General features: G+C 36.7%; 1 protein-coding gene across 1 annotated transcript in view; it reads right to left on the bottom strand.

The window, feature by feature from the left end:
• The window catches only part of SEMA5A (semaphorin 5A), a 1,142,184-nt gene that overhangs the window by 393,175 nt on the left and 733,219 nt on the right, over positions 1-15,790 (bottom strand). Inside the window, exon 11 of the mRNA XM_053715801.1 lies at positions 14,604-14,817. Within this exon, the coding sequence (XP_053571776.1) occupies positions 14,604-14,817 (214 nt within the window). The remainder of the gene's footprint in view (positions 1-14,603; positions 14,818-15,790) is intronic.

Genomic DNA, 15,790 nt, shown 5'->3' with positions numbered 1-15,790 from the left:
TTCATATTTCGGGCCTCGGTGTACAAGTTTCCATTTCAATCTTTCCAAGGTTTTGATATTAATAATACATGTGTTTTATTATTTCAGTTCCAACCAAAGCTATTTACAATTCTATATGTTAGAGATAAAAATAAATGCCATATCAATGAGTAAATAGTTTTCACAGTCTAAAGCATATTATTTGTCATGATGTAAGATGAAAAGTGTTTTTTCTATTTGACACACAACATTTTTTTCCCTTTTACTTTTTAAAAATAAAACTCTACAAGCACACTACAAATAGAAAATATAATGCCCAAGACACACATGATTTTCTAAAGGTCAACATAAATAATTCAAATTAATAACTTTCTTTTAAACTTGCTCTTGAAAATTCACTTGTGCGTGTGTACTGTTTCAAAAATATAAATTAGTTGACTTTCACCATAGTTAAAGGGACACTAAACCCATTTTTCTTTCTTTCATGATTCAGATAGAGCATGCAATTTTAAGCAACTTTCAAATTTACTCCTATTATCAATTTTTGTTTGTTCTCTTGCTATCTTTGTTTAAAAAGCAGGAATTGAAAGCTTAGGAGCCAGCCCATTTTAGGTTAGCACCCTGGATAGCACTTGTTTATTGGTGGCTACATTTAGCAAACCAATAAGCAAGCATAACCCAGGTTCTGAACCAAAAATGGGCCAGCTCTTAAGCTTTATATTCCTGCTTTTTAAATAAAGATGGCAAGAGAACAAAGAAAAATTGATAATATGAGTAAAATAGAAAGTTGCTTAAAATGCATGCTCTATCTGAATCATTAAAGAAAAACAATTGGGTTTAGTGTTCCTTTAATAAATACAAAAATGTGCAAAGTACCTTGGTTAACATTTTGGAAGTTTTTAAATTTAAAGGGATTCTGATCTATTTGAATAACCTCATTATAACCCATTTATAAAATTGGAATTTCCAAATGTACACATGATACAAGTACAGTATATCCTATACATTGTGTGGGGACAATTTGACAGCAGTATTACAATCTATCAGAAAACGCCTTTCTAGCATTTTTTTTTTTTTTTTGCAAGATTCCTAAACTTTTTAAATTTAAAGAGACATGATACAAAAATATGTTCTTTGGTACACCTGAAACAAAATTATCCAAAATGTTTTAAAGTGCTTTCTTTCTGTTTTTTTTTTTGTGTAGGTAGGTTTTTATTTGTTTTTCTTTTTTGTTTTTTGTAACCTCTTATTATCCACTGAGGCCTTAGCTGCACACACAAGTGCACTTCTTGTTAACTTTATTTAAAATTTAAAATTACTTTATTTAAACTTTGTGCAAAACAAAATTGCTGTTCTTCAACACAATGCCCTTTAACAGCCTACACTTGAGCTGCATATTCTGTTATTTTGCAATTATTATTTTCTTTTTTTAATGTTACAGTTATTGCATATGCTTATTTCACATGTTAACAAACACAAATAATCTTTGGTTTCATCTACAATGTTACTCAAATAACTCCTTTAAATTACGAAACAACATAGGTATAAACATTACAATGTCTCTTCTGACTGCAATTAAATGCTTAATTTGTTTAAGTTTTAAAATAAATCAATATTATATAAAATTGTTTATTACATGTTATAAATAAAGTAGCTAGTTTAGACACATTACAGTATTTTAAAGGGACATAAAACATTTTTTTATAACTTAGAGCTTGTTTTCTTTGTATTCTTTGTTGAAAAACACACCTAGGTTGGCTTTAGATCAGTAATGAACTACTGGGAGATAGCTGCTGATTAGAAACTACACATATATGTCTCTTGTCACTGGCTCACCTGATGCGTTCAGCTTGCTTCCAGGAATGAACTGCTGTTCCTTCAATAAAGAATACCAAGCGAATGAAGCAACTTTGATAACAGGGGGTCAATTTATTAAAGTTTGGCGGACATGATACGCAGTAGCGTATCATGTCCGCCAAACATCGCTGACTGCAGACAGCATACCCTGTTCGTATTCAGCATTACACAAGCAGTTCTAGTGAACTGCTTGTGCAATACCGCTCCCTGCAGATTCACATCCAATTGGCCACTAGCAGGGGGAGTCAATCAGCCCAATCGTATAGGATCAGGCAGATTGCTGTACACAGCTTCAGAGGAGGCGGATGAGTTAAGGAGCAGCGGTCTATAGACTGTTGCTTCTTAACTCCTGTTTCCATGGAAACAGGATGAATTGGCCCAATTCGGCCAATAATAAATTGACCCCCAGAAGTAAACTGTAAAGTAGTTTAAAATTGCATGCTTTATCTGAAACATGAAGAAAAATGTTGAGTTTCATGTCCCTTTAAAGAAAACCTTAGCCTCTCTAGGAAGCGTAGCACAAGCATTGCATATAGCATGACATGAACGACCCTACCCAACCCCACCCTTGACATGCCACACTGCTGCTTTAAACCAGGACACATGTGAAAAATACATATGTTAGGGCTCTTATAATGCAACATTATTCAAAACATTTCTCTAAACAGCCCTGACATATGTATTTTTTAAGTGGCAATAATGACACGTCCTATCCCTCCCAGTGCATACACATGACCCCACTCCTTCTGTTGAGGCTCCACCCACCAAACAGATGTTAAAATGCATATTTAGCAGGAATTCCAACTGGGCCTTAAAGGGGCAGTAAACACTTTGTAATGCCAAGACATTTCTGTTGTGTTACTTTAGAATAACATATCAGTCAAGTCTAAATGTTTTATACAAATTAACATCCTTTTACTGAATTGTTTTTCAATAGCCAAACTCCATCCATTATTTGTATTATTTGGAGGAGCTAAACTGGGTTTTAGTCTCAGGCAAAATAAGCTAGCCACAGTAATAATGTTAGTATAAAGTACATTGTTTTGCAGTTGTTTTCAGTTAAAGCCAATTAAGGAAATCCTTAGCAATGTAAGACCTGAGAAGTCAGCAGGGTTAATTTTACATTCTTAGAACTAGAAAACCCTGTCAATGGGTGGGTAATATAAGGAAAGTTGTTTCATTACATATAACTAAACATTTTAAATAAATATCTCAAGGTGTTTACTGTCCCTTTACGGCATGAATGCTCACTGGCTGGCAGATATGCAGAATCCCTACTGTTTTATTGGTGGAGAGTGAAAAGCCTTGCAAGCATTAAAACAATTTTTTATTTTTTTTAGCATTGGAACATCCAGTTTACAAAAATACATTAATAAAAAAATCTCTATTTTCAATGCAACAAATAAAAACATGTATTTGGTTTCCCTAAACTAAAAAAACACAACTTTTGAACGTCATGGTTGACTGAAGTATCAAGCGTTACTATTTAGGTGATGAGACATCCAAAATTTTAAGGGACAGTCCTGAATTTAAGCATACTGTACTTAACTTTTTCAAAGGCTAATCTAAGGTGTCATGGTTTATCCTGAATTTACTCAAATGGGTTTCCTGTCCTTTGTCCTAGTGTGTAAATGACAAGAACCAATTTCACGTTCCACAAAATCACTTGCAGTTACTTCAACAATCCAGTAGGAGTCACTGTTACATTTTGCAGCTTACATACCCAGCGAGAGCTGGGCAGGAAGTGATAGTTCACTTTCTCTTTGTTTTCTTGAGGATGGCGGACATGAAGCTAGTAGAGGAGGGTAGAATGCGTCTGGTCAGCTTTTCATGAGGAGTTTCCACTTGCTTTTACTGACCAGCAGGGTGACAGAGCTGGGTCAGTCCCTAGTGGCTGTTGAGTGAGGCAGGATAGCTCTGGTGGTCTTCATAGTGGTGATCAATACCTGTCTGCTGCTGCTATACAGGGACCATCTGTGTGTGCAGAACTGTTGTTGTTCTATACCAATATGTTATAGCTGTGTTTTAAAGTTTCTATAGTCACAGTTCACAATATTCAGTTCCTGCTTACTAACGTTATAATTTGTTATATATGTATATGAAAATTTGGTACCTGGCTCTTAAAATTGTGTATGTAGCTCACCAATATTCTGACTGCACGTTACATGTCATTCTGACTGCACCTTACATGTCATTCTGACTGCACCTTACATGTCATTCTGACTGCATCTTACATGTCATACATCATTGTCCCTAATAATTGGCATATGGACCATTGACAAAACTCAGCTTGGTGTGGACACTATGAAGGTAATGTTAGTGACTAAGGTAGCCTCATGGCGAGTATTTTAAGATGTTTTTGATAAAGAAATACCTCCTTAGAAAAATTCCCCTTCTAGTAGAAATCAATCCAAAAAATCAAGAGGGACAAGAGGAAAAATAAAAAAATAATGACAAATCTCTCTTTTAGAAGATGCCCGAGCATTTATGGCTGATAGCAGGATATACGTCAGTGTCAGATGGGGACACCAAAATAAAGGGAAAAAAATAAAATAAACAGATAGTGGATACATGAAATTTAAATAGAGCGGCAAACAACTAAAATTGAGCAGAGGAAGTTTTCAAACGGTTGCTCCAGATTATGGCTCTTAAATTCTCTTATTTTTGTCCAATTGTGTTGATGGTAGTAAAGTTAAGCAAAGTTTTCAAACAAGTATGTTACAGTAAAAAGTTCTCAAACAAGTCCGCTCTATGTAACAGCCAATCACAGAAGCACCAACACTTTCATATAGAAATTACAAAGCTCAAAGTTTCCTTTTAAGTATGCCTCTGATTTCTAAGTTCCCAATCAGGTCCAGGTGCCAAGCTTTATCAAAATATATCAAATAACACTATATTAATGTGTATGTACTTATGATATAACGGGAATTTGACCAACATATTAAACGAGCATAATCCTTAAAAAAAAATTATTTAATTTTTACAAATAAGGTATTTCTTAAAAATGATAACCTTAACATCTACCAATCAAAATTGTTCCTAGCTGAACATAACTGAAAATTGGCATAACTGGGAATTGCAGACTTCATTTAACCTTAAAATTATTAAAATTCACATTTATGATAAAAAACACAAGTCAAAAAATACCGAAAATAATTATTAGAAGGGATACAATAATTTAGTTTAAACAATTAGTATTGATAATACAATTATAATTAAATTTGTCCATGTTAGCAGGACCTGGTATATTAAAGCACCCAATAATTGTTATAATCATTCATTCCTGATGGATAAACTGAGTTCATTAAAGGGATCATCAAATTTGTCTTGTACTCTTGGTATTCATTGTTAAAGGTTAAAGGGAAATGAAACCCAAATTTTTTCTTTCATGATTTATAAAGAGCATGCAATTTTAACCCCTTAACGACCGACGACGTATGCCATACGTCCTCAAAAAAAAAGCACTTAACGACCGAGGACGTATGGCATACGTCGTCGGTTTAACAGAGCACTGGAAGCGATCGAAATCGCTTCCAGCTGCTCTAACAGTATTGCAGGCTTGCCTTGATGTCTAGGCATCCTGCAATACTGTTCCCGAGTGCCGGGACCGGATTGATCACTCCCCCACGAGTGATCACTTCCGGTTTCGCTCCAAGTGGAGCCCGGCAGTGTTTCAGAGCATCGGAAGCGATCGGACACGCTTCCGATGCTCTGCTTGTGTGCTAAGTGCCTCGGTGGGTCGAGGCACTTAGTTAGTTATAAAATGAAGGTAAAAAAAAAAAAAAAAAAAAAACGTTTAAAATATAAAAAAAGCCCTAAATAGCCCCCCCCCCCCTCCCCCTTCACTAGGCATCCAAGATGGCGATGCCCAGTGCATCATGGGGCCTCTGGGGGTGTCCCTAGCCTGCATCATCATAGGGGCAAGCTAGGGTCACCCAATCTGAGCCTCCCACCCTAAAAAAAAAAATAATAATAAAATACCCCATTTGTCTGATCATGTCAATATTTGTAAATATTGACTATGATCAGTGTGGATCTCCCTCCCTCTCCTCACTTGCCATTTTGTTGGAGAGAGAGAGAGACCTGTATTTAGCAGAGAGAGAGATTTATTTCTTTTATTTGTTAAAAAATATAGAACCAAAGGCTCTTTTCAGAGCCATTAACCCATAGCTTGCCAGTGATCACTATATATCACTGGCAGTAACATAGGTGCACTTTTTTTTTGCTGCATTTTGCTGTCTGTGCATTTTTTTAGGGGTTAATTTTGTTGTTGTAATTTTTTAAAAACCCAAAGGCTCTTTTCAGAAACATTTAGTTAATTTAATTTAATTTTCAGAGCCATTAACCCCTAGCTTGCCCGTGATCACTATATATCACTGGCAGTAGCATAGGTGCACTTTTTTTTTGCTGCATTTTGCTGTCTGTGCATTTTTTTAGGGGTTAATTTTGTTGTTGTAATTTTTTAAAAACCCAAAGGCTCTTTTCAGAAACATTTAGTTAATTTAATTTAATTTTCAGAGCCATTAACCCCTAGCTTGCCAGTGATCGCTATAAATCACTGGCAGTTGCATAGCTGTACTTTTTTGCTGTCTGTGCATTTTTTAGGGGTTAATTTTGTTGTTGTAATTTTTTAAAAACCCAAAGGCTCTTTTCAGAAACATTTAGTTAATTTAATTTAATTTTCAGAGCCATTAACCCCTAGCTTGCCAGTGATCGCTATAAATCACTGGCAGTTGCATAGCTGTACTTTTTTGCTGTCTGTGCATTTTTTTAGGGGTTAATTTTGTTGTTGTAATTTTTTAAAAACCCAAAGGCTCTTTTCAGAAACATTTAGTTAATTTAATTTAATTTTCAGAGCCATTAACCTCTAGCTTGCCAGTGATCGCTATAAATCACTGGCAGTAGCATAGCTGTACTTTTTTGCTAGTTAATTTAGTTAATTAATTTAGTTAATTTAATTTTTTTTAGTAATTGTTTTCTGTGACAGATACAAAAATGTCACAGAAAAGATATAGTGCTGAGGAGGCGTATGCCATCCTTGCGTCAGAGTCAGATGCCTCTATTTCTGACTCAGACCCCAATTTTGACCCTGCCATGTGCTCAGATACATCACTAGATGCAGTCTCAACTGATAGTGATGTATCTGTGGCTGCTAGCCCCCCTGCCAGCCCCCCTGCCAGCCCCCCTGCTAGCCCCCCTGCCAGAAGGAGGCGTGTTGCTGCCATTGCTGCTGAAGAGTGGGTAACGCCTCATCTCCAGAGGCCAGATATCCCACCCTTCACAGCAAATGCTGGCATAAATATAGATGTGGCAGGTTTTAGCCCCCAGCAGTTTCTGGAAGTGTTTCTGGGCGATGATATATTGGGGAACATTGTCGCCCAAACTAATTTATATGCCCATCAGTTCCGTGCTGCAAAGCCTGGAACATATTTGGCAAAGCAGCAATGGGCCCCCATCAATGTGCCAGAATTCAAAAAATTCTGGGCATTGACTATGCTGATGGGCATCATAAAGAAACCCTCCATTCGCTCCTACTGGAGTACTAGCCCCATCTGCTCTACCCCCATTTTCTCCCAGACTATGTCGAGGAAGAGGTATGAAATGATTCTGCATTTCATGCACTTCAGCGACAACAGCCTGTGCCCCCCTAGGGAGCATCCCCAATTTGACAGGCTGTATAAAATCCGCCCCCTGATAACCCACTTTTCTGCCAGGTTTGCAGAGGCTTATACACCTGGAAGGAATATATGCGTTGATGAATCCCTAATGAAGTATAAGGGAAGGCTGGGATTCAAGCAGTATATTCCTTCCAAACGCTCCAGATATGGGGTAAAGGTGTATAAGCTCTGTGACAGCGAGACTGGGTATACTCAGGCCTTCCGGGTGTATGAGGGAAAGGATAGCCACCTTGACCCTCCAGGTTGCCCAGAACATATGGGAACCACTGGCAAGATTGTCTGGGACCTGATATTACCCCTAATGAACAAAGGGTATCACTTGTACTTAGACAATTTTTATACAAGTGTCCTTTTGTTCAAGCTACTGTATTGCTTTGATACAGTAGCTTGCGGTACAATTAAAAAGAACCGCGCAGGTTTCCCAGGACAGCTTGAGGGGAGACCTCAGCTCTGCGCCAAGAGGAGCTCTTGGCACTGAAGTACAGAGACAAGAAGGATGTATACCTTCTTACCACCATCCACACAGAGAGGACGGTGGCGGTTTCTGTACGTGGCAGAGCTGAGATCATAAGGAAGCCAGTGTGCATCAAGTCTTATAACCGGCATATGGGTGGGGTTGATCTGGCTGATCAGCTGCTGCAGCCCTACCTAATTATGCGGAAGACAAGGGCCTGGTACAAAAAGGTTGCAATTTACCTAATGCAGATTGCAACCCACAACGCTTTTTTGTTGTTCAAAAAAGCAAACCCCAGAGTTAAAAAGACTTTTTTACAGTTTCAGCTCCAGATTATTACAGGGATTTTGTACCATGATGCACCTGCTCCCCGGGCGGTGATGGGAGAGAGCAGAGTTGGGGCTACCCATTTTATTTTTAAAATCCCCCCTACTGCCACAAAGCAGAAACCACAAAAAAAATGCAGAGTCTGTACCAAGAGGGGGAAGAGAAGGGACACCATATATTACTGTCCTGATTGCCCTGGACAGCCTGCACTCTGCATTGGGGACTGCTTCAAGCGGTACCATATAATGGTCAATTTTTAAAAAAATAAATACATTTGCTGTTACATATATATATATATATTTTTTTGGTTATGTTTACAGTTAGATGTTTTTTTGTTTTTTTTACTTTTACTGTGCCAGATTTTTACATTTCACTACTCTATTTTTTTCAAAAATTGGGCCTGTTTTTTTTTAACCAAAACCCCTGTCAAACCTATGCATGGGGGACATAGGTGTTCTCAGGGTGCCTTGCAGAAAACAACCTGAAGTATGTTTTTGTAATAACTTACAACAGTCTCTCCTAAATTATAGTCAAAAAGCAATGTGTCTGTAAAAATGAAAATTGAAAAATTACCACCATACACTTTCTCCAATTTTTTGGGCTAAAACGGTTGCTTCAAAGGCATCAAAGCACACCATATACAATACCTTGGGGTGTCAACATTTAAAAAATATACACTTTGAATGCAATAAATAAAAGTGGGGTATGCGATAGGCCCCAAACTAAAGATAGGCCTATCAGAAGAAATACTCTCATTTTTAATAACTAAAATCACAAGTTATAAAATTGTAACATAACCTTCCCAAAATCCTGGCAAACCTATGCATGGGGGGCATAGGTGTACTCAGGGTGCCTTGCAGAAAACAACCTGAAGTATTCTTTTGCAATAACTTACAACAATCTCTCCTAAATCATAGTCAAAAAGCAATGTGTCTGTAAAAATGAAAATTGAAAAATTACCACCATATACTTTCTCCAATTTTTTGGGCTAAAACGGTTGCTTCAAAGGCATCAAAGCACACCATATACAATACCTTGGGGTGTCAACATTTAAAAAATATACACTTTGAATGCAATAAATAAAAGTGGGGTATGCGATAGGCCCCAAACTAAAGATAGGCCTATCAGAAGAAATACTCTCATTTTTAATAACTAAAATCACAAGTCATAAAATTGTAACATAACCTTCCCAAAATCCTGGCAAACCTATGCATGGGGGGCATAGGTGTACTCAGGGTGCCTTGCAGAAAACAACCTGAAGTATTCTTTTGCAATAACTTACAACAATCTCTCCTAAATCATAGTCAAAAAGCAAAGTGTCTGTAAAAATGAAAATTGAAAAATTACCACCATATACTTTCTCCAATTTTTTGGGCTAAAACGGTTGCTTCAAAGGCATCAAAGCACACCATATACAATACCTTGGGGTGTCAACATTTAAAAAATATACACTTTGAATGCAATAAATAAAAGTGGGGTATGTGATAGGCCCCAAACTAAAGATAGGCCTATCAGAAGAAATACTCTCATTTTTAATAACTAAAATCATGTAACATAACCTTCCCAAAATCCTGGCAAACCTATGCATGGGGGGCATAGGTGTACTCAGGGTGCCTTGCAGAAAACAACCTGAAGTATTCTTTTGCAATAACTTACAACAGTCTCTCCTAAATCATAGTAAAAAAGCAATGTGTCTGTAACAATGAAAATTGAAAAATTACCACCATATACTTTCTCCAATTTTTTGGGCTAAAACGGTTGCATCAAAGTCATCAAACCACTCCATGTATAATACCTTGGGGGGTCAACTTTTTAAATATAATCACATTTATGGAAAACAAATAAATTGGGGTATGTTAAAAGACCCCCAAAAAAGACGATAGGCAAAGAAAATATGTTAAATGTGAAAAAAAATCACAAACACATGTCAGACATTTGGCATTGCACCGCCCAAACAAGCCACCAAACCTATGCATAGGTGGTATCACTGAACTCAGGAGATGTTGGTGACCACATATTGGTGTCTTCTTTGGTAGTAACACATAACAGCAGCTGTGAATCCATGTCTAAAGTACAATGTATGTGAAAAATAACACAAAGAAATGAATGCCCAATAGTTTGACAAAGACTAGTGGTTGAATTAGTGTATGGAAAGTGTTAAAACACCTGCATTTGAAATACCCTAGGATGTCTACTTTTCAGAAATATATGGTTTTATGGGGGTAAATTACATTGGCCGGCTTCAGAAATGTCTTAAATAGAACATGGGTGCATGGGATGTGAAAATGGGAAGTGTAAAAAATGGAATGCGCTTCCTAAAAATAAGGCCTTCTAGCCCCCAGAGAACCCAACACACCTATACATGGGTGGTATCACTGTACTCAGAAGATGTTGTTGAACACATATTGAGGTGTTTTTTGGCAGTAACACATAACAGGAACTGAGAATCCATGCCTAAAATACAATGTGTGTGAAAAATAACACAAAAAAATGACTACCCAAAAGTTTGACAAAGACTGGTGGTTAAATAAGTTCATGGAAAGTGTGAAAATACCAGCATTTCAAATACCCTAGGGGGTCTACTTCTCAAAAATATATGGTTTTATGGGGGTAAATTTCATTGACCGGCTTCAGAAATGTCCCAAATAGGACATGGGTGCATGATGACCGATGTGAAAATTCCAAGTTGAAAAACTGGAATGCGCTTCCTAAAAATAAGGCCTTCTAGCCCCCAGAGAACCCAACACACCTATACATGGGTGGTATCACTGTACTCAGGAGATGTTGTTGAACACATATTGAGGTGTTTTTTGGCAGTAACACATAACAGGAACTGAGAATCCATGCCTAAAGTACAATGTGTGTGAAAAATAACACAAAATAATGACTACCCAAAAGTTTGACAAAGACTGGTGGTTGAATTAGTGCATGGAAAGTGTTAAAATACAAGCATTTGAAATACCCTAGGGTGTCTACTTTTCAAAAATATATGGTTTGATGGGGGTAAATTCCATTGACCAGCTTCAGAAATGTCCCAAATAGGACATGGGTGCATGATGACCGATGTGAAAATTCCAAGTTGAAAAACTGGAATGCGCTTCCTAAAATTAAGGCCTTTTAGCCCCCAGAGAACCCGACACACCTATACATGGGTGGTATCACTGTACTCAGGAGATGTTGTTGAACACATATTGAGGGTTTTTTTTGGCAGTAACACATAACAGGAACTGAGAATCCATGCCTAAAGTACAATGTGTGTGAAAAATAACACAAAATAATGACTACCCAAAAGTTTGACAAAGACTGGTGGTTGAATTAGTGCATGGAAAGTGTTAAAATACCAGCATTTGAAATACCCTAGGGTGTCTACTTTTCAAAAATATATGGTTTGATGGGGGTAAATTCCATTGGCCAGCTTCAGAAATGTCCCAAATAGGACATGGGTGCATGATGACCGATGTGAAAATTCCAAGTTGAAAAACTGGAATGCGCTTCCTAAAATTAAGGCCTTTTAGCCCCCAGAGAACCCGACACACCTATACATGGGTGGTATCACTGTACTCAGGAGATGTTGTTGAACACATATTGAGGTGTTTTTTGGCAGTAACACATAACAGGAACTGAGAATCCATGCCTAAAGTACAATGTGTGTGAAAAATAACACAAAATAATGACTACCCAAAAGTTTGACAAAGACTGGTGGTTGAATTAGTGCATGGAAAGTGTTAAAATACAAGCATTTGAAATACCCTAGGGTGTCTACTTTTCAAAAATATATGGTTTGATGGGGGTAAATTCCATTGACCAGCTTCAGAAATGTCCCAAATAGGACATGGGTGCATGATGACCGATGTGAAAATTCCAAGTTGAAAAACTGGAATGCGCTTCCTAAAATTAAGGCCTTTTAGCCCCCAGAGAACCCGACACACCTATACATGGGTGGTATCACTGTACTCAGGAGATGTTGTTGAACACATATTGAGGGTTTTTTTTGGTAGTAACACATAACAGGAACTGAGAATCCATGCCTAAAGTACAATGTGTGTGAAAAATAACACAAAATAATGACTACCCAAAAGTTTGACAAAGACTGGTGGTTGAATTAGTGCATGGAAAGTGTTAAAATACAAGCATTTGAAATACCCTAGGGTGTCTACTTTTCAAAAATATATGGTTTGATGGGGGTAAATTCCATTGACCAGCTTCAGAAATGTCCCAAATAGGACATGGGTGCATGATGACCGATGTGAAAATTCCAAGTTGAAAAACTGGAATGCGCTTCCTAAAATTAAGGCCTTTTAGCCCCCAGAGAACCCGACACACCTATACATGGGTGGTATCACTGTACTCAGGAGATGTTGTTGAACACATATTGAGGTTTTTTTTGGTAGTAACACATAACAGGAACTGAGAATCCATGCCTAAAGTACAATGTGTGTGAAAAATAACACAAAATAATGACTACCCAAAAGTTTGACAAAGACTGGTGGTTGAATTAGTGCATGGAAAGTGTTAAAATACAAGCATTTGAAATACCCTAGGGTGTCTACTTTTCAAAAATATATGGTTTGATGGGGGTAAATTCCATTGACCAGCTTCAGAAATGTCCCAAATAGGACATGGGTGCATGATGACCGATGTGAAAATTCCAAGTTGAAAAACTGGAATGCGCTCCCTAAAAATAAGAGCTTTTAGCCCCCCGAGAACCCGACACACCTATACATGGGTGGTATCACTGTACCCAGGAGATGCTGCTGAAGACATATGAGGGTGTTATTTGGCAGTAACCCTTAATATTATCAGTAAATGTATTCTTAAATTGCTATTTTGTCAAAAAATCAAATTATTTTTTCCCCCCCCCCAAACTTTGGCATAGATTGGTGGTAAAATGGTTGCATGAAAAAAGTCAAAATACCCCAAGTTTAATACCTTAGGTTGTCTTCTTTTAACAAATATATACATTTGAAGGGTTATTCAGGGATTCATGACAGATATTGGTGTTACAATGTAACTATCGACAATTTTGAAAAAACATGGTTTTGAAATAGCAAAGCGCTACTTGTACTTATTGCCCTATAACTTGCAAAAAAAGCAAAGAACATGTAAAAATTGGGTATTTATAAACTCAGGATAAAATTTAGAAACTGTTTAGCATTGGTATTTTATGGTGGTTGTAGATGTGTAAGAGATTTTGGGGCTCAAAGTTAGAAAAAGTGCATTTTTTTTCATTTTTTCCTCATATTTTATATTTTTTTTTATAGTAAATTATAAGATATGATGAAAATAATCATATCTTTAGAAAGTCCATTTAATGGCGAGAAAAACAGTATATAATATGTGTGGGTACAGTAAATGAGTAAGAGGAAAATTACAGTTAAACACAAACATCGCAGAAATGCAAAAATAGCCTTGGTCCCAGATGGTCAACAAATTGAAAAGTGGTCTGGTCACTAAGGGGTTAAACTACTTTCTAATTTACTACTTTTATCTATGAAAATCATATCTAGCTAGGCTTAGTAGCTGCTGATTTGTGGATGCACATAGACGTCTCGTGTGATTGGCTCACCCACGTGCATTGCTATTTCTTCAGCAAAGAATATTCCAAGAATGAAGCTAATTAGATAATAGAATTAAATTGGAAAGTTGTTTAACATTATTTTCTCTACCTGATGTACAAAAGAAAAAAGTTGGGTTTAGTGTCCCTTTAACCTAGTTAGGCTCATATGCTAATTTCTAAGCCCTTGAAGGTTGCCTCTTATCTCAGTGCATTTTGACAGTTTTTCACAGCTAGACGGCACTAGTTCACGTGTGCCATAGAGATAACATTGTGCTCTCTTCCATGGACTTATTTATGAGTTAACACCGATTGGCTAAAATGCAAGTCTGTCAAAAGAACTGTGATAAGAGGGCAGTCTACAGAGGCTTAAATACAAGGTAATCAAAGGTGTATTAATATAACATTGTTGTTTTTGAAAACTTGGGAATGGGTGATAAAAATGGGTGATAAAAAAATTATCTATCTTTTTAAACAACAAACATTTTCAAGTAGACTTCCCCTTTAAATAAATCTTTGTCTCTAGTTGTAATAACTGGGATTCAGTATTACCACCCACAATTCCCAATTTAAGGTGTTCTAAGGTGCAACATTTCAGATACTGACCATTCAACATGTAACAAAGTTTTAACCATTGCATTAATATATTTTTTTCCAATTTTATTTTTTATTTCAAAATTATAAAATTGAAGTTTCTATTTTTAATATAACATCTTATAACTCAAATATTGTAACGAACAACAAACAAACTTACCATTTAGCCATTTAGAGTTGTACTGTGCTGTGCGTAGAGGAGGGAGCCCTCCAAGACTGCGATAAATTGCAGGATCCCTGCCAGGAAAGTCCATTGCTGTAGCTGCATATAATTCTCCATTCATTGTAAGTAATGCAGTAGAATTGTGCTGCGGACTGTATGGACATCGAGCCATGCCACTGATCTGATCGTGAATCTCTGTAAGGTTGCTTAGCTACAGGACAAAGAATAATGAATGATAAAATCTTTATTGACATAAGTTCAATAATTCAGAAAAATAATCCGACACAGTGAAAAATTCCTTTCTTTATTTTTAAAGGGACATTATATACTAGATTTTTCTTTGCATAAATTATTTGTAGATGATCCATTTTTATAGCACATCTGGGAGCCGATTTGTAAAAATGTATAGTTGCTTATTTTTAAATAACATTGTGCTGATTTTCAAACTCGTAACCAAGCCCCAAAGTTTTAGATGTATACTGATGTATACAGGCTTCAGAATGCTTCTGTTTGTATAAAAAATGTTTCATATGCAGGGGAGGAGGGGGCGGGATGTTCTGCTATCAGCCCCTTTCAGTGGGTGTCCCATACTTATCTCATTAGCAGTGTTAAATTGGGAGCTTCTAAGTAAGTTTTAAAAGGTTTTATACTGGATTTTGATATCAGTATCTGTGCATAGTTTTCTTTATAGCAGTGTCTATAACATGCAGTTAAATGAAAATTGGTTTATACTGCCCCTTTAAAGGAATAGGCTACCCATACGCTAAATTACATGAAAGCAAAACAGCATATCTGTAAAGCACTGACTATAAAATATCACTTGAGCATCTCTATGTAAAAAAGGAAGATATATTATTTAAAAAATCTTCAGCAGAGTAAGTGCTCTGTAAGTAGTTATCCTTTAGCTACTTGTCATTTTACTATCATCTGCATGGTGCTTTAATGTGATCTTGTAAGATTTCAAGATCATCTTGAGCAATTTCATTGTAAATTTCCTTAAACTGAGAAAGGTAATAAAGTGACTGCGCCTGCAAGCCTTGGGAAAAGTATCCTAATTGGATTCTTAAAGTCCCTTTACAATAGAATGTGGCTACTGAGGAAATTTTTAGATAAAATATCTTAAATTTTTTAACGTGTATGTGATATTTTCAAGTCATCTTTTCCCAGAAATGAAGTGATACAGC

Source organism: Bombina bombina, chromosome 5 (genome assembly GCF_027579735.1).
Source record: "Bombina bombina isolate aBomBom1 chromosome 5, aBomBom1.pri, whole genome shotgun sequence".
Classification (NCBI taxonomy): domain Eukaryota; kingdom Metazoa; phylum Chordata; class Amphibia; order Anura; family Bombinatoridae; genus Bombina; species Bombina bombina.
Note: the sequence above shows the minus strand (reverse complement) of the source record. Positions and strands in the feature narration are given on the sequence as shown.